General features: G+C 41.9%; 2 protein-coding genes across 2 annotated transcripts in view; one reads left to right on the top strand and one right to left on the bottom strand.

The window, feature by feature from the left end:
* Positions 1-5282, top strand: part of tmem120b (transmembrane protein 120B) — a 14371-nt gene extending 9089 nt beyond the window's left edge. Inside the window, exons 11-12 of the mRNA XM_083657874.1 lie at positions 3384-3452; positions 5150-5282. Of these exons, the coding sequence (XP_083514000.1) occupies positions 3384-3452; positions 5150-5266 (186 nt within the window). The 3' untranslated portion in view covers positions 5267-5282. The remainder of the gene's footprint in view (positions 1-3383; positions 3453-5149) is intronic.
* The window catches only part of rhof (ras homolog family member F), a 14860-nt gene continuing 583 nt past the window's right edge, over positions 5278-19554 (bottom strand). Inside the window, exons 2-5 of the mRNA XM_083657875.1 lie at positions 18724-18811; positions 16372-16481; positions 9766-9900; positions 5278-8556 (exon numbers count right to left, since the gene is read on the bottom strand). Coding sequence (XP_083514001.1) covers positions 8392-8556; positions 9766-9900; positions 16372-16481; positions 18724-18811 — 498 coding nt within the window. The 3' untranslated portion in view covers positions 5278-8391. The remainder of the gene's footprint in view (positions 8557-9765; positions 9901-16371; positions 16482-18723; positions 18812-19554) is intronic.

Genomic DNA, 19554 nt, shown 5'->3' with positions numbered 1-19554 from the left:
CGTTGTAAACCGAAGCAGCAAAACACAATATATACAACCACTGAAAACAACATAGGAACCATATGAAGAAGAGAAGGTAAAGAAATGACAGTCTTAACCAGGGCAGTGGTGGCCCAACGATCAGAGAAGCGAGCTTGTGACCGGAAGGTCATCGGTTCAATTCCCGGGACCGACAGGCTAAATCTGGCTGGGGAAAGTGAAAAGGCAGCGCTTGCCCCTCCCTCATTACCACCACTGAGGTGCCCCTGAGCAAGGCCCTTAACCCCAACTGCTCCAGTGGAGCTGATCAGTGGCCAGCAGATCAGACTGTGGAAACAAACATATTAGGGCACACAAATAATAACTAAAGAACAAAACAAGCAACACTACAAATGTCAAAATGTGTGTGAGAGACCGATGTGAAGTAGAGGAGTGAAAGAGGTGCGCTGATGCTTTAGGAGGGAGATGAGGATCAGATTGAGGACACAAAATGACTGCAGTTGCAGAGTGTGTAGTTAGGTTAATGTCTCCTTGTCCTTTACAGTTGCAGAGTGTGTAGTTAGGTTAATGTCTCCTTGTCCTTTACACTTCCAAAGTGTGTAGTTAGGTTAATGTCTCCTTGTCCTTTACAGTTGCAGAGTGTGTAGTTAGGTTAATGTCTCCTTGTCCTTTACACTTCCAGAGTGTGTAGTTAGATTAATGTCTCCTTGTCCTTTACACTTCCAGAGTGTGTAGTTAGATTAATGTCTCCTTGTCCTTTACACTTCCAGAGTGTGTAGTTAGATTAATGTCTCCTTGTCCTTTACACTTCCAGAGTGTGTAGTTAGATTAATGTCTCCTTGTCCTTTACACTTCCAGAGTGTGTAGTTAGATTAATGTCTCCTTGTCCTTTACACTTCCAGAGTGTGTAGTTAGATTAATGTCTCCTTGTCCTTTACACTTCCAGAGTGTGTAGTTAGATTAATGTCTCCTTGTCCTTTACAGTTGCAGAGTGTGTAGTTAGATTAATGGCTCCTTGTCCTTTACACTTCCAGAGTGTGTAGTTAGATTAATGTCTCCTTGTCCTTTACACTTCCAGAGTGTGTAGTTAGATTAATGTCTCCTTGTCCTTTACACTTCCAGAGTGTGTAGTTAGGTTAATGTCTCCTTGTCCTTTACACTTCCAGAGTGTGTAGTTAGATTAATGTCTCCTTGTCCTTTACACTTCCAGAGTGTGTAGTTAGATTAATGTCTCCTTGTCCTTTACACTTCCAGAGTGTGTAGTTAGATTAATGTCTCCTTGTCCTTTACACTTCCAGAGTGTGTAGTTAGATTAATGTCTCCTTGTCCTTTACACTTCCAGAGTGTGTAGTTAGATTAATTTCTCCTTGTCCTTTACACTTCCAGAGTGTGTAGTTAGATTAATGTCTCCTTGTCCTTTACACTTCCAGAGTGTGTAGTTAGGTTAATGTCTCCTTGTCCTTTACACTTCCAGAGTGTGTAGTTAGATTAATGTCTCCTTGTCCTTTACACTTCCAGAGTGTGTAGTTAGATTAATGTCTCCTTGTCCTTTACACTTCCAGAGTGTGTAGTTAGATTAATGGCTCCTTGTCCTTTACACTTCCAGAGTGTGTAGTTAGATTAATGTCTCCTTGTCCTTTACACTTCCAGAGTGTGTAGTTAGGTTAATGTCTCCTTGTCCTTTACACTTCCAGAGTGTGTAGTTAGATTAATGTCTCCTTGTCCTTTACACTTCCAGAGTGTGTAGTTAGATTAATGTCTCCTTGTCCTTTACACTTCCAGAGTGTGTAGTTAGATTAATGTCTCCTTGTCCTTTACACTTCCAGAGTGTGTAGTTAGGTTAATGTCTCCTTGTCCTTTACACTTCCAGAGTGTGTAGTTAGATTAATGTCTCCTTGTCCTTTACACTTCCAGAGTGTGTAGTTAGATTAATGTCTCCTTGTCCTTTACACTTCCAGAGTGTGTAGTTAGGTTAATGTCTCCTTGTCCTTTACAGTTCCAGAGTGTGTAGTTAGGTTAATGTCTCCTTGTCCTTTACACTTCCAGAGTGTGTAGTTAGGTTAATGTCTCCTTGTCCTTTACACTTCCAGAGTGTGTAGTTAGATTAATGTCTCCTTGTCCTTTACACTTCCAAAGTGTGTAGTTAGGTTAATGTCTCCTTGTCCTTTACACTTCCAAAGTGTGTAGTTAGGTTAATGTCTCCTTGTCCTTTACAGTTGCAGAGTGTGTAGTTAGGTTAATGTCTCCTTGTCCTTTACAGTTGCAGAGTGTGTAGTTAGGTTAATGTCTCCTTGTCCTTTACAGTTGCAGAGTGTGTAGTTAGGTTAATGTCTCCTTGTCCTTTACAGTTGCAGAGTGTGTAGTTAGGTTACTGTCTCCTTGTCCTTTACAGTTACAGAGTGTGTAGTTAGGTTAATGTCTCCTTGTCCTTTACAGTTGCAGAGAGTGTAGTTAGGTTAATGTCTCCTTGTCCTTTACAGTTGCAGAGTGTGTAGTTAGGTTAATGTCTCCTTGTCCTTTACAGTTGCAGAGTGTGTAGTTAGGTTACTGTCTCCTTGTCCTTTACAGTTGCAGAGAGTGTAGTTAGGTTAATGTCTCCTTGTCCTTTACAGTTACAGAGTGTGTAGTTAGGTTAATGTCTCCTTGTCCTTTACAGTTGCAGAGAGTGTAGTTAGGTTAATGTCTCCTTGTCCTTTACAGTTGCAGAGTGTGTAGTTAGGTTAATGTCTCATTGTCCTTTACAGTTGCAGAGTGTGTAGTTAGGTTAATGTCTCCTTGTCCTTTACAGTTGCAGAGTGTGTAGTTAGGTTACTGTCTCCTTGTCCTTTACAGTTGCAGAGAGTGTAGTTAGGTTAATGTCTCCTTGTCCTTTACAGTTGCAGAGTGTGTACTTAGGTTAATGTCTCCTTGTCCTTTACAGTTGCAGAGTGTGTAGTTAGGTTAATGTCTCCTTGTCCTTTACAGTTGCAGAGTGTGTAGTTAGGTTACTGTCTCCTTGTCCTTTACAGTTGCAGAGAGTGTAGTTAGGTTAATGTCTCCTTGTCCTTTACAGTTGCAGAGAGTGTAGTTAGGTTAATGTCTCCTTGTCCTTTACAGTTGCAGAGTGTGTAGTTAGGTTAATGTCTCTTTGTCCTTTACAGTTCCAGAGTGTGTAGTTAGGTTAATGTCTCCTTGTCCTTTACAGTTCCAGAGTGTGTAGTTAGGTTAATGTTTCCTTGTCCTTTACAGTTCCAGAGTGTGTAGTTAGGTTAATGTCTCCTTGTCCTTTACAGTTACAGAGTGTGTAGTTAGGTTAATGTCTCCTTGTCCTTTACAGTTGCAGAGTGTGTAGTTAGGTTAATGTCTCCTTGTCCTTTACAGTTGCAGAGTGTGTAGTTAGGTTAATGTCTCCTTGTCCTTTACAGTTCTGGCAGCTGTACAACTCGGTGACCCTGTTTGGCTTGGCGCGACATGACGACTGCAAGGAGTGGCAGGTAAGGATCGCAGAGCCACTGCGTAAACCTCACACACACACACACACACACACACACACACATGCTTCTCTCACCATACAATTTGATATGCGACAAGGAGTTCATAATTCAACACCACCATGATAAATAACGATAAAAAATAATTCAATGACACCAAAGTATGACTGTGCAGAAGTATGGGTATTTCTGATGCACAAATATTTCTAGCTATGACATTGGCTTGCTAGAAGGATTTAAAAATGGTATTATAACGTGCAAATAATACACTTTAGATGCAGAGCTTGTGAAATGGTGATGGGCAAGCTGTCTCATTAGTGGGTTACTAGAGCAGAATAAAATGAAGCTAATAATGTGATTCATTCTTCTGCCCCACGATATGTATTGTCAGTTTGTTTTATTGTGATATATTGTCCCATCCCAACTGTCAAGGCAGAGGAGAAGTGGAGGTTGGGTACCCTGCGTAATCCCACTCATGAATACCTTGCAAACGAGTTGCTTTACAAGATCATTTGTGGGTTCAGAAAGTTTACCTGCCTCACTGTTGTGTAGGGCTGCCACTAACCATTATTTTCATAATCGATTAATCTGTCGATTGTTTCTCGATTAGTTGTTTGGTCTCTAAAATGTCAGAAAATGGTAGCAAACGTCGATCAGTGTTTCCCAAAGTCCAAGATGACGCCCTCAAATGTCTTGTTTTGTCCACAACTCAAAGATAATATCAGTTTGCTGTCACACAGGAGTAAAGAAACCAGAAAATATTCACATTTAAGAAGCTGGAATCAGAGAATTTAGACCTTTTCTCTTAAAATTGTACTCAAAACGATTAATCGATGATCAAAATAGTTGTCGATGAATTTTCTGTCGATCGACTAATCGATTAATCGTGGCAGCTCTACTGTTGTGTGTATATACAGGTGCACTAAGACTGGAGAACTGGCTCCAGCATTGTTAAGATGGTGAACTAACTGTGCCTGTCAAATCCTCTTTATAGCTGCATTTGGCACAGGACATCTTGTCATGTTATAACGCCCTGGCTGCCTGTGCCCGCGGAACCTGTCGCGTTTCATTTCGGCGACCCATGTTAACAGGTTAGCGCAGCCACACAACCCGTGTGAGCGCCCCCCTCAGGCGTGACTCGGCTGTGTCTAGCACAAATAGACCGCAGCGCCTGTTTACTCGGCTCCAGCTCGGCTAGCTGGAAGGCAGCGCCACCTCAGCTCAGCGAGGTAGCCGTCACACACAGGTAGAGGTGGGCAGTGTGTCCCCGGGGCGTACGCCTTTTTGATTATTTGCAGCACATGCTGCCTGTTTATGATAGGTCACACTAAATGACAAACAGGAATAATCCACAGGTATTGCTTGATATGAATGTAGTCAAAAGCATAAGCTGTAAACGGCTTAAAAAGCAAGACATAACATTTGAAATTGCTAAGGCAAACGTCACGCTTCTATGTGAATGTTTAAGTTCTATGCTCTCGAGTCCAAAGTATTGAAGTGTGTTTTTAGATTTTCTCAATGTAGTTCTGTGGTCGCAGTGTGTTGAGACTGTAGTAACTGCATGATGTTGGAGAGAGTTTAGGGAACGTTTGTCCTCTTAGCCATAAAACACGTCAAAATATAGAAATGGCTGCAGATACTAAAATGTGTCCTGTTTTGTCTTTGGGATGAACCGCTGACATTTGTCTTTTTCCTCTCAGGTGTTCATGCTGGCGCTGACGTTCCTCGTCTTGTTCCTGGGGAATCTCCTCACCACGTTGAAAGTTGTTCACCAAAAAGTTCAGAAAAACTCGGAAAAGGTGCAAAAAAAGGACTGAGAAACGAGCTTATAAGAGAGGGGCCTCCGATTCTCCAAAACGGCCAGTAAACTCTGAAACAAAACTATGACACGTCACGCACAATCGCCTGATAGACTGACCACAGTAAGGCAGGAAGCCGAAAGAGCGCACTTCCTGCCAGGCTCTGATGACAGCAGCGACATCCAGCCAAAGGATTTTGTGAATGGGCTTCTGCTTTTTAAATGACTTGTTGTCGTCCGTGCCGCGTGCTGCAGTCAATGTTCCCCTGGCTGACAGATGAAATCCTTCAGTTTGTTGCTCTTATCATGTAGATATAAAGTGATTGGACAGAATTATGTGCTGTGTTTATGTCGGTATCAATGCATGAACCTTGTACGAGAGCCTTCTGTTCAAAACGATATGCAACTCAAAAGAGAGTACGGTAGCATCGATTCATCAGAACAGTATCATTTGCCTTTTCGAAGACCCCAAGTCTGTCATGTAGATGCTTCATACTTCTGTGAAGTAGTAGTGTTCAAACTATTTCTCTGGGTAGAAGAACACATTTTGAATATGTACAACACGGGCGTGGCACAGCGTTTCCATTATTTGTATCTCCTTAACTTTTGTTATACGTGCAGTGATTAACTCCCCGATTGTGCTTTTTTCATTCATTTTTTGAAAATGACAAAATGTAGATCCATAACTTAGAATACTTAAAATCAGACTTAGGAACGGCACCGCTGCTTCCTGTCAAGCACTGGTGTGAGATGGTGCCATTGCTGTCTTATCTGCCATACAAGAGTCAGTGGCAGCAGCTTATGGGCTCATTTTTGGGGGGTTACTTTTTGGGGTCCTTGACAGATGACTCTTCAGGCGTGGTCACAAAAGCCTTTTCTTTCTTCTTGATCTAAACCGGTGGTCCTCAACCTTTTTTTACATCAAGTACCAGCTCAGAAATTACAACCGTATGAAAGTATGAGAGGGAGGGAGCCCCGGGACGTACGCGTACCACAGGTTGAGAACCACTTATCTCAACTATGACTTATATCCAAACTGTTTTGCTGCCAGTGAAGACTAAAGGGGATATTCATTCAGTTTAAGTCCTTCCTAGCAGCAACATGAGTTATTTTTCTCTGATGAAATAGCTTCAGGCTTATTAAACATTTTCCTGAGGTCGGAGGAACTGCTGAAATGTAGTCTGAAATGTGTAAACATGCTGGTAGTTCCCATCTTACATTTTGTTGCACAAGTTTATCATGATCAAAATGCTGCTATTAGCGCTTGTACTGTAAGACTATTATTCAGAGTGATGACAAAAATGTGCTGGATTATTTATAATTTTTTTCTTCCCCCAACTAACATTATTAAATGTAAAAAATAATAATAGTAATAATAACTATGGCCAAATCTTGGAACTTGTGCTCCAGTTCAGTGTAGTTTTATCGGCTTTGTGCTTCATACTTGGTCTAGTATTAGACTTAATTTTTTTCTAATCAAGTATTCAGATGCGCTCCAAAGAGTGGATCTGAATAGCTGTAGTGGCGGCGTGTCTCTAATGCCTTATTCTATCCGAAGCCTGACACGACTGACATGTCTCGGTTTGTTTTGAAAAATCCAAAGACCTTAAAGACGTGTTGGATCTGTTCTCCTTTTTCCACGATGCATTCTGCTCTTTAAGAGAAACACTTTCAACGTCACTTTTATTGGGTAAAGTCAAAGCATGTTGAATTACAGACCAAAATGTTACATTTGACGAGAGCTGCCACAATGCACAAAATGACTTGATTTCCTCACTTGTGAAAAATGTAGCTGATGTTAAAATGTCCTCATGTTCCCCATGGATCATTCACCTCAAGACTGTACCTGGTGCCTGAACATGATCAATAACGAGACGATTGACAATTTTGCATTCTGTGTACATTGTTGTAAAAATAATAATATAATAAAAACACCGGATAAAATATTGTGGGCATTGTCTGTGTCTCTTGTGCACGAGATTAAAACTGATTTACACCGAAGAAGGGTTTTTATTTCAGTGTTGTGCCTTTAATCTGCTTGGTGACAAGAGGTCTGCAGCTGCTTTCTGACACATGACGGGGTTTCAACACTAGTGGGCGCTGTTGGTAAAGATAAGAGGCATGCTGTCACTGCTGAAAAAGAGGAAATATTGTCCGAGCCTTGTGTTTACCAGCTCACAGCAATGCTTAACTGCTGGAAACGTCGTCAGTGTTACATTCAGTTGTACTTTGTGGATATTTTGTTGACAAAATGTCACTGGAAATGAGCCAACCCTATTGAATCAATATTCTCCCGGTCCCTGTGCTAAAGATATTTGATCAATTAGTTGAAGACACTTTTAAATCTATTGAATTTGGTTCTGTTTTTGATCTGTATTAAACATTCATTTTCAACAGCCTAAAAAAACCCTATAAGGCAGGTTTGTATTATTTGAATTGACACTGGAAGGCATCCGGTATAGCCTAACTGTTGCCAGTCAGGATAGAAAATCGGTGTGAAGTGCCATCATCCAATGAATTCGCACTGAATGAATTCAAAACCATTCAGCAAATACCTTTTTATAGATTTGTTTTAATTTGGGGGGGGGGGGGGGGCAATCTAAAGTCTAATCATGGTTATCTAAACCAGCAAATACCTTTTTAGACAGCACTGTTCACACCCTGACCATAAGTCTATTTGTAAACAAAATGTGAAAACCTGCTAAATAAAATAAAAAAATAGACCCTAAAAAAACATTTTCATATAAAAAAAATACAATAAAAAATTATTGACAGAGAGGCAAAAAAATATATAGGCTACCGCTTTGGTTTAAATATTGCAGCTCGATTGATTGATAGAAACATGATCTTGTCATGTTGAAAAGTACAAAACATCGCGACTGTAAGTTCTGCTGGTCATTGTTCTTGCGTAAGTGTCCAAGTCTCTCCAGTTTCGTTATCAGTGACCCCTTCCTGTGACTGAGGGGGATGAGCTATAATGACTCAGCAAGGCTCTAAAAAGACGTAGGGAGTTTGTTTTCTTCTATTTTTTCCAACCTGGTCCCTGAGTGTCCAGCCTGGTCCCTGAATGTCCATCCTCTCTCGGTGCAAGTGTATGATACGATGGGGGAAACGATGTGTCCTCTGGCCTTGCTGAGTTTGTCCTCACAAAACAACACAAATTCTCCTTTTTTTACTGTGTCTCTGCTTACGGCTGACTGCCAAAGCCACTTTGGTGGCCTCTTTGAAAACTTCCTCCACGTTCTCCTGGTGCTTCGCTGAACACTCCAGATAGAGTTCAGCGTTCATCAGCTGTCGCGTCTCCTCACCCTGCAAAACACAGTTATTATTACAGAATGACATTCAAATATTACTGTATAAGAAGGAAAAGTGTATATTAGTTGTCTTAAACCAAAACAAAAAATACATTTGGCCAGGAAATTATTACAATTAAATTGTAATACAATAATGATAATAATTCATTTATTTTGTATAGCGCTTTTCAATGACCCAAATACAGCTGCAAATTGCACTGGACAGTGGACACCCTGTAAGATGGAGATCAAAGTTCACAATTTTGATGTCAAGCGTGGGAGGGACACAATAAGTACAGGCCCAAATCCTCAAAAGCACTTTAGTTGTTTAGATACCGCTACCCAAGGTAGAAATAAACATGACAATCTTTGTTCATACTTTTGACATGTCCCTATTCATTCTATAATTTATAGAATAATATAAATTTATAACATACATAGAATACCCCTAAAGCCATATATCAAATGCCATAGGTCTGTAGTTTGTGGTTGTAAAGTTTTATGAGGATGTGATTATCCTGTGTAGGTCATTTATACAGTGAGGTCAAGTTTAAAAAAAAAGATTGTCTCACTACAATGAAATGGCTGCTATGTGGACTAACATCATCACACATAAATAAATACAAATTGGCTCATTGAATCCACAAGAGTCTCAGCTTTCCAGTCATACTAAATTTATGCAATTCCACAACCTTTTAGGGACTCCAGTATGCAGAAATATTCAAATAGAACAGGCGAATATAGCACATGTATACTGCGTGCAAACAAAACGACATGGTTTTTGCCCAAAAATTGCATGATGGGATTAAATAATATATAATAATAATATATATGATAATAAATAAAGTAGGAGTGTCGGTAAAGGGGAGACTCGTGGGTACCATAGAACACATTCTCATTCAGAGATCTTGAGGTGAGCGGTCCAAGGACCCCTTTGAAAATGGCCATGCCAGTTTTCCCTCGCCAAAATTTTGAGCGTTATTTAGCCCGACAAGCTAGCATGACATGATTGGTACCAATGGATATCTTAGGACCTTCTAGTCTCATATAGCTACAGCCTCTGAAAGACAGTCATGTCGGCCGAGGAGTTGAAAAAACCGCAGGGGTTGAATACTGCCTTCTGAAAAAGTGTGGGGGGGGTCATGTCCCCTGTGTCCCCCCCGTAAAATGATGTCCTTGATTTCCATACATGAATAAAACATGGCTGCCCTTCTCATTCACTTACCTGTATGTAAGTGATTGGATCCTGATTCATGGCCTTCAGCTTCCTGGCACACTCCTTATCCTTCCTAAGATCAGTCTTGCAGCCAATCAGGACGACCGGGACGTCCCGACAGAAGTGCTTCACCTCTGGGTGCCACTAGGGGAACAAGATAAGCGTTATGTCCCAGTGTCCACTGTCATCCAGATTAGACTGTCATGAAGCGTGCACTCTCTTACATTGTTTGACACCATTTTCTTCTTACATTACATTACATACATTACGTCATTTAGCAGACGCTTTTGTCCAAAGCGACTTACAATATCACAATTTGTCAACAGTACAGAGAACCACTATGCAACACAATCAATGACAGCTAAGATATTTTGATAGACTAGCACCATGTAGGAAGTAGTTTTAGAAGGAATAAGTAACATGTAGCTTTTTTTTTTTAATAGATGTTAGTTCAAAAAGGGCCCAGGTGTAGCCTGAAAAGGTGAGTTTTTAGTCTCCGCCGAAAGATTGGCAGTGATTCGGCCGTTCTGACTGAAGGGGAGAGCTCATTCCACCATTGAGGGGCCAGGGACGAGAAGAGTCGCGATCGGGACGAGCGACTTTGGCGCCCTGTGCTCATTCAAAACGTGTGTTTGGAATGTGGTCCATTCTATAAAAAGGCATTGGGATTTCCTACAACACCCTTTTTTGACCAACCAGGGTTATACACAGGGGTTTTTGTTGTTGTTTTGTTTGAAAGGGTTAACCCGCGTTGTCTGGCTGAGCTTGGCGAGAGGCGGGTCAGACATGGGTCAGACGACGAGTGTTGATTTCAATGTGAATGGCACCGCCCCGCCACCGGGGTTGCTAACAGCCGGGGCGGGGCGGGTCACTCAGCAGAGATTATGGTCAACCACAGCTTGCCAAATAACTGAATGCCATCCTTCCCTGTTATAGTAGTGGGCGGGGTTATCTCTCTTGGGGCAATGATTAGAATATGTGTACCCATCTATGGCTCAACAAGCACTCTGACTGCAGGAACAGCTGCAACACATGTAGTCTAGGGAAAATAAGGTTTGACCTTAAACTAATTGCAACAGAATTTATTTTCACATTTTTATGTTTATATTGATGCCCGAAACACTCTAGTAAAAATCCCAAAAAATCCCAATAGTGGAAGTATGTTAAAATGACGTTTTTTCAAAATGGCTGCCATTATTCAACTTTTGGCCATATCTTGACTCCAATTAGACCTAGAATGAAAAATTTGGTGTCTATTTCCACATTTTTGGGGGCAAGGAATCCATAGAAATAGTTGTTGAGTCTCTAAGTAGAACAGTTTTTTATTTTCTCATTCAAGTATGTACCGTAGTCGTTTTAATACAACATGGCATTTCTCACAATGTTAGGTACAACTTTGTATCTTCTGATGAGTCAGTTTCACAATGTAAAAGCTGTGTACACAATTTAAGAATTAGGTCTTTCTGTTGCTGAAACATGCTTCTTAGACACACTGTTACATTTTCATGAAAATCTTTGATTTAATAAATGTCCTCTTCTTCCCAGAAGCCTCCAATTTCAGGCTGAGGGGCATTTTCACCCCCTACAATCCCCACAGGCCAGGGAACACTGGAGTCCATGTTTTCTACAACTGCAGCTTGCTCTGGTACAATCTGTTTTGCAGTTGCACCTGATGACTTTCAGGAGAGTTGGTGGTGCTGGAGGAAGGTCCATTTCTATTGGGATGAGTTTTCCATCTACCAGATGCCAGCCCCAATCAGCTGGACTCAGGCCTGCCTGACCTAGCCATTCTTGTACTTGCAAGTACACTCTGAAACTGTGCTACTTTGCGGCAGAGGCTGTAGGGGGAAGCACTTGAGGATGCACAAAGATTGCACTTGTTGCGACCTTTTGAAAAAATCGTTCATGACGAAGTCTATCAATGTTTTCCTCTTTTCCACTACTGTAGATAGTCAGAAGTGCAGCTTGGCCAGCTTCTTCAATTTCCTTTTTTGTTGACGCTTTATTTCTGAAAATGGCTGCATGTTTCTGGAAGTTGGGATTTGTTCGGATCAACTTCAAAGAAGTACCCTTGCCGACCCCAAAGACACTTGATGTCGTATCACAGCCCAATACTGCATGCCCAAAGAGGATACAGTTGCAGGCGTCACTACCTAGGTCTTTTTTCAGGTTGTGAATGTTCCACACTTTGACCTTGTGGCAGCCTGTTTGGGCTCTGGTCTGAAGAAGATCTTATGGCTTCCTGGATTTGCATGGTGGCACAGCAGAACCAGCAGCTCTGAATCTTCGCCAACAACAACAGTGTCTCGTGTTCTTGCTGGCTGCACTGCTGTCTGCACTATCAACAGGTCGGCATCTCCATCACTATGAACATCTCTGAAGCCCACTTCCTCAAGCTTCATCCCCACAAGGTTAATCATCCTTTGTTTGTTGGCTTTGTTTGACAAGAAACAATCCTTCTGTGATTTATAGACCATGTCCTGTGTAAAACTGATTGTTGGCTCCATGTGTCCTTTGCTGCGACGTTGATGAGTGCTGTCCTTAGTAGATGCCCCCCTTCATATCCATCAAATACAATCGCAGTTGATTGGCCATATTTCTTCTGTACATAGCCTATGTACATCTTTGCAATGGCACCATAGGTCATTCCATGAGGCCAAGGTATCCTTTGCATGAGAGAGCCTCCATCTAGAACATACTGTACATGTGAGGGGCAATCCTGATCCGGTGTATGTTGAGCCCACATAGCATCTGCTAGCGCTGGTTTGTTTGCTTTTCTCATCATCCCCATCTTGTCAAACAATGCAGGAGGGTGTGCACACAATTCATGCTTGAAAATTTCATCACGATTCTCCATGTTTTCTGAAGCAGCAATGTAGCGCTGGAACAGAAGCTCAGGAGCGATTTGCACAATCTCCCCATCAGCTTTGATTCCATGCTTGGCTGCTAGGGTAACTGCCCGCACATTTCTCCTGAAAGTGTACTGTGCAACATTTTCTCCTTCCATTTTGTGCAGAATATTCAAACCTACATCTTTGGCCCTGTCAACATTGACAGAATTATCAGCAGTCACCCCACTAGCAATGTTGCAGAGGGAAGGGTCTGAAGTGAAAGGGTTCCGATTTTGTAGGTAATTTTTCAGCTCATCAATGTCTTTTTGATCCCTTTCAATTCTTGTATGCATGCTTTCCTTGTGCTGTTCACTTGTAGTGAATGCTGTTCCTGTGATATCTTGCATGGCATTGTTGACCTCTGCACATGCAGGCATTGACAGCAATCATGTTACACGCTGCAACTCTGTCATGCCTCTTCCCCTAGTCAGACCACCATTTGTCTTCATGCTTCTCATGAGAACCTGCTCAATCACTAAATCTGTGGAGAGGCCAGCCCAAAGGCGATCACTTCTTCTGAGGACATGGAGACCATCCTCAAAGTATTTGAATGTGGCAGGTTGCTCATGCTCAAGTTTGAACATCTTTTGTAGGTACAAGTTGACTGACTTGAGATACAGATTGTGTCCAGATGCAGCTAGGTAAGAAATAGTCTTGAGGTGAAGTTTCCAGTTTCCCAGACGCTCTGCCAAAAGGAAACACCTCAATATCTCAATCACGTCCATATACTGAAGCCATAGTGTAGCAGTCTGTGAGTTCTTCTATTTGTCTTTTGCTTGATTCATCTTCTCCTCCATTCTCTTTAATACTGATGAATCATCTATGTCTGTAAGGCTGATTTAATTTTTTATCATTCTTTCCAGCAACTCAGTGGCCTGATGCAGGTCATCATTGTCCACTGTACACTCCCTTGTCATTTCAGGTGACTGTTTCAGATCTTCATTTGGTTTGTCTGTATCCGTTTCTGCTTGTGATTCACTCTGTTCCATATATGCTTCATCTGGCACAGTTTGGACTTCTGATGGGATTTCAGAATCTCCACAGATTTCAGCAGTGCCTTCATCATGCTGGGTGGCTTGTGGGAGGGAACAGTTGTATAGCTCAGACAATATCATTGTATTCAATGCTGCATCCACCAAGAAGTGCCCTCTGACAGCACGAGCTGTCGCCTTTCCAGACATCATATGCACAACAGCATTCTTTGCATATATAGTCTCTAGCAACTCCTCTAGTCCCGATGCTGACATGAGGTGGCCCATGCATCCCAGGAAACTCATTTCCGTATGGAAACCCCCGAGTCGTAGCACCACCTGGCGGAGATCACTGTCTTGTGGTTCACTCTCAATGATTGTCGTGGCCTTCCACCAAAGCGGCTGATCGAATGTGATGATAAGAGTAACATTATACTTCTTTGCTTGGTCACAAACAAACTTGAGTGTGGAATACACACAAGACATATCAGTAGGACTCATGTCTATCATAGGCATAAAAACTACTGATGACTTTCCTGGGTGATTCCCTTTGTGGATGAGTTGCATTAGTCCTGACCACCCAGGCTGTTTGGGTTTTAGGGCCCGAGAGACTTTGCAAAGCAGCTGTTAGATTAGATGCAGTATCCACATCTGTAGCATTATCAATCCTTCCATAGGACATGGATGAAAGGCCATGCATGGGTCTCTGATTTCCACATGTGGATATTGATGCATCCAACTGCTGCTATGTCATCTGATGTCACAGTTATCCGAGGTACTGGTTTGCGCCCTTTGGTCTCTGGTGCAACTCCAGCTATGATGCCCATACCATGGAATGTGTTGTGGCCATCAATGGTTCTGATGTTATGGTCAACATTATCAGCAATGTACTGAATGAAGTGGCCTTGAACATTCCCAGGGAGGTATGTTCCTTCAGAAACAGATGCACTTGATTCAAACCTGTTCACCTCCTTATATGAGCAACAGAATCCAAGGTTAGGTTGCGATGGCTGTCTGAGGGAGCAAGATGTGCATGAAAACTCGTCCTTTTCCACTAACTGTAACATTAGAACATATTATACACTATTTTTTTAAATATTGTTTGTTTTGATGGTTATGTTACAGTATGTTGGGTGGGCTTTTCCCTAGCCCCGCCCCTTTGATAGCACCGCCCCTTTCATAGCCCCACCCCTCCCACCTCCTCCAGACACCTGACCACTCCCCCTACCCACCTCTCAAATGCAGACTCTCTAAGACTTTCATATCCATAGCAATGGACATTTTCCCCTAGCCCCGCCCCCTCCATCGGATCGGATCCGCCCCAAAATGTAATGAGTTCTTCCTTGGCCCACGCTACACCCTTCCACCAAGTTTCAGGAAAATCGGCCAAGTACTTTTGCCGTAATCCTTTTAACAGACAAACGGTCAGACAAACAGCACCGAAAACATAACCTCCTTTGTGGAGACAATAATGCCAATTTTGACAATGTTCCACTACTGGGATTTTTTGGGATTTTCAGTATGTTAAATTGGAAGGTTTCAAGAGCTGAATACAACAAAAATAAATTCTGTTGCAATTTGTTTAAGGTTGGGTCATTTTTTCTCACAGATTCCCTAGACTAATGTGACATGTTGTCTGCCAGCCCATTTCAGAGTTAACTGTTATTCATCTCTCCAGGGTTGTGACCATAGACTGTATAGGTTGTGACCAGGGCAAGTTACTTTCAAAATGTAATATACTACATATTACTAAGTTAATTTTATTTGAAAGTGATAAGTTACTTTACAATATTACTTTCTGCGTAGATTAACTCGTTACTTATTATTAAACTACTTTTGCATTACTTTGACCAAAACAACAGCAGCAGCAGAATGACATCGCCGCCCCGGAACCATCCCGAAAAATTATTTCAACCGTCTTGAAGTCAGTGTAAACAATCCAAAATTCGAAATGTTATCCTTTTCCTTTGTTATTGTCATCTATTATTATTTATATTAAAAACACAGTTTGATTAGGAAATGATTCTATCTTTTTTATGTGCTTTGAATTAAAAAAAAATATGTAACTAAATTTGTGACTTGAGTTACTTGACAAAGTAACTGGGCTGGCATAATATTACTGAAATCCTATAAGTAATAAGTTATATTACTGAGTTACTGTTAAAAGTAATATATTATATGTAATGAGTTACCCCCAACACTGGTTGTGACCCAGGTCCTATCTGAATTGTCATGACCAGGGATGAACCCGTGTTGACTGTCTTGTGTGTGAATTGACAAAAGAAGGCTTGAACATGGGTCAAGTAACCCTAGCCCGACCCTGGTCGTTGGTCTGAACGTGGTTGTAGGAGAGAGAGAGAGTCCCAGCACTGTTCTGCTTTTTGAGGCACACCTGCACAGGGTCAATGTTCACATGTAGGCTGAGTCACATGAGTTAATCAGAGCTAAAGGAATGTACAGCAACATATCAACCTCTCACTCAGTCTCTAACAATCATTGAACCACTCAACTGTTTGAACATCTCAACTGAAACTAAACAGTTGACGTTCCACAGTAACGCTCTTGTTTCTCCGGACCGTTTTTGTTGGAACAGCAGTATAGTGTGTACACACACACAGACGCAGACACACACACACACACACACACACACACACACACACACACACACACACACACACACACACACACACACACACACACACACACACACAAAAACATATCACTGGCTACCTTGTTCATGTGGGTGTGATTACCTTGATCAGGACATTCTCAAAGCTGGTGGGGTTCGTCACGTCATAGCAGACTATCACCAGGTTGGCTTCCTGGTAAGAGAGCGGCCTTAGCCGGTCATAGTCATCTTGTCCTGAGAAAATGAAGCACATGTATGTTAACGGTTAAACAGTTTTTTCAGATCCCCCCCCCACCCTTTCTCTCAAATTGTACTTGGCCAATTACCCCTGTTGTCCCGGTCTTTGCTCCACACACATCCCCCCCCCCCACCAATCTGGGGTACACTAGCACATGCCTCCTCTGATACATGTGCAGTCGCCAGCCGCTTCTTTTCACCTGACAGTGAGGGGTTTAACTGGCAGGTCATAGCGCGTGGGAGGATCACGCTACCCCCCCCCCCCAATTCCCCTCCCCCCTGAACAGGTGTCCCGACCGAGCAGAGAAGGCACTGGTGCAGCGACCAGGACACATACCCTTAATCCGGCTTATCACCTGCAGACACCACCCACTGACCTTTCCTAAGCCCCACCCCTTTTCAGAACCTAGGTCAACTTCCCCTTTTCCTGTTCTGTTCAACACTGTGAGTCTATGCTCAAACCACGCCCTCTTTCAACTCTAACGACTCCTTCATACTTTAAGCTAGAAACTGCATTCAAACTTTCAACGGGTCACCATTTTTAGTATTTTATTACTCTTATTCAGCTTTTCGATATCTTCTGTAGCCTACTTCACAGTTTGCATTTGATGCTTTTCTCAGCCTTTATATTCGCAGCCTGTAAAGTCAGCGGGAGTGAATTGTGACATCACACACTCTAGGCTGGCTCCATAGGCTGCCATTATAAAGTTTGAAAAAAGTCAAGCGTAAACTGCGATTTCTCACAAAGTACAAAATATATCTAAAAGCTGCATAAGAGTCATAAAGTATTAAAAGTGGTGACCTGGAGTTTCGAATAAAGTTTCTAGCTTAAAGTATGAAGGAGTCATTAAGAGTTGAAAGAAGGCGTGGTTTCAACAGTCCTCCCATATGAGTATAATAGGAAAGTGAAAGTTGACCTAGCTTCTGAAAAGGGGCGGGGTTTTAGGTTATCTATGACTGTATAGACGCCCAACCAAGCTGGAGGTAACATGGGGGCTCGAACCTGCGACCCTTGTGTTGGTAGGCAGGGAATCTAGTGCTGCACTAACCAGACACCATATTAATAAGGGTTAAACTTGAATATGAACAAAGAGATAATCAACAGTTTAGGGGTGGAAATGGACAGAAGGACTCAACTCAAACCCAGTCTGCATTGGATAAAACAGTCTGAACCTAAAGCTACGGTGGTATTTAATAATAATAATATCTGAATGGGGTGGCATATAATACTGGTCTAGATGATGAGTAAAACCCACATCCTGGTTTCAACATCCTTTTCCGCTTAAGTAAGGATCCTTGCTGCAATTCTACAGAACGATAAGCTGCTAACTCATGGTGTCGTGGCTTTCCTGGATATGAAATGACTCCAGAGACTAGAGTTCCTTCAAGTATCTTCATGCTTCTGCCTCTAGAGATGGTTTCCTCACTCCTGATGGGCCTAATGGCTCCCATTGGGCCTGTAGCTTATAGAATTACAGAAAACGAATTCATCAGCTGTTTGAAATCATTAGTGAATAATACAAAATAAATCATATATCATGCTCATACTGTATATCTCATATATATATATATATATATATATATATGTTATGTTATATATATATAACTCATATATCAGCATAACATCAACTTGAGCTATTTAACCAGCCTATATTAGGTTTTATTTTGTTTTATTTACTTATTTTTGCCTTGTTTTATTCCATTTACCATGCTGCACGTATTACCCTAACGCTTAACAATGTAGGGGGAAGTATTTAAAGTTGATTCATAGATGGTGTTCGTATTTATGAGAACTTCTGGATGCACCTAGGCGCTAAAACCACAATGTGTTTCTCTTCACGTCGACCTCCACCACTTCCTCTGTCGGAGGTGTTTGCAGCCTGCAGGACGAGGTTAGAACAATGAGATAAAAGAATGATCACACACACACACACACAGTAGACTCGTCTGTGTTGAACGTCTCAAAAAGATATCAAATCGCGTTCTCCTGTTGTTAATCCCGTCATTATCGACCTCTGACTCACTAAGCACACTCTTTAGCTGCTGAAGGTTCACACACAGCACGTTGAGCAACAGTGCTACGCGGTTGCATCTATAACAGTGCACGCTTCCACACCCATGGCTTTGTGTGTGTGGAAACTTTCCACACATAGAAAACCAAGACGTGTAAGTGACCGCGATGAGCAGCAAGTTCAGCTCATGGTGGCTGTGTGTGTGTGTTTGAGGGGGGGAGTCTCACCAGCTGTGTCATACAGGTTCAGCTGTATCTCCTTTCCGCCGTGAGAGATAGTGATGGCGTACTTCTCAAACACTGAGGGGGCATATTTCTGTTTGACAAAGAAAAAGGAGAAGTCAGTTTTACGATACGGCTATACTGTATATCAGGGATACTCAACTTGCTTTGTCCGGGGGCCACTTTCGTAAAATGATAGGAGGCCAGGGGCCCGGTAATAAACAAACATTCATATACATTTTTCTGTAGCGGATTGTAGGTTTTTGGGGTGTCAGCCGGAGTTTCGTCTGACAATTTTGTGCACACAGATAGTTTAAGTTAGTTAGGTTAAGTTAGTTAAGTACATAAGTGCCTGGGTGGTGAGCAGACAGCAGTATTTGACAGTTTAGCTGGAGCTCAGTCAAACTTTATTTCACGTTAGTTTTCATTGTGAATTAGAAATTGGTCCGGGGGGCCACTCTGCACCCTATCGCGGGCCGCATCTGGCCCCCGGGCCGCAAGTTGAGTATCACTGCTGTATATAATGCTTTTATTTAACATCACATTGATGTGGTATAATCTTTGGAAATTGAGCTCACATCATCTGGAGATGTTAAATTAATAGGTTAAATCAGTGATTCTCAACCTTTTTTTCATATCAAGGGACCGCTTTAATCCACATTGTCCAGAATTCCACGACTATCTATATTGTACGTATAACAGAGAACAGTGAAACTATGACCAAAACAGCTGTTGTTTAACTTCTTCTCAATTGAATAATGCTTTCTGGTCAATTAAATAATGCTGAAGTTTAACAATTGATCAGTTTGCTGGGGACTTCCTGGAACTCCCTCAGGG

Source organism: Poromitra crassiceps (assembly GCF_964638095.1).
Source record: "Poromitra crassiceps genome assembly, chromosome: 21".
In the NCBI taxonomy this organism is placed as follows: Eukaryota; Metazoa; Chordata; class Actinopteri; order Beryciformes; family Melamphaidae; genus Poromitra; species Poromitra crassiceps.
This window is presented reverse-complemented; position numbering and strand designations above follow the sequence as displayed.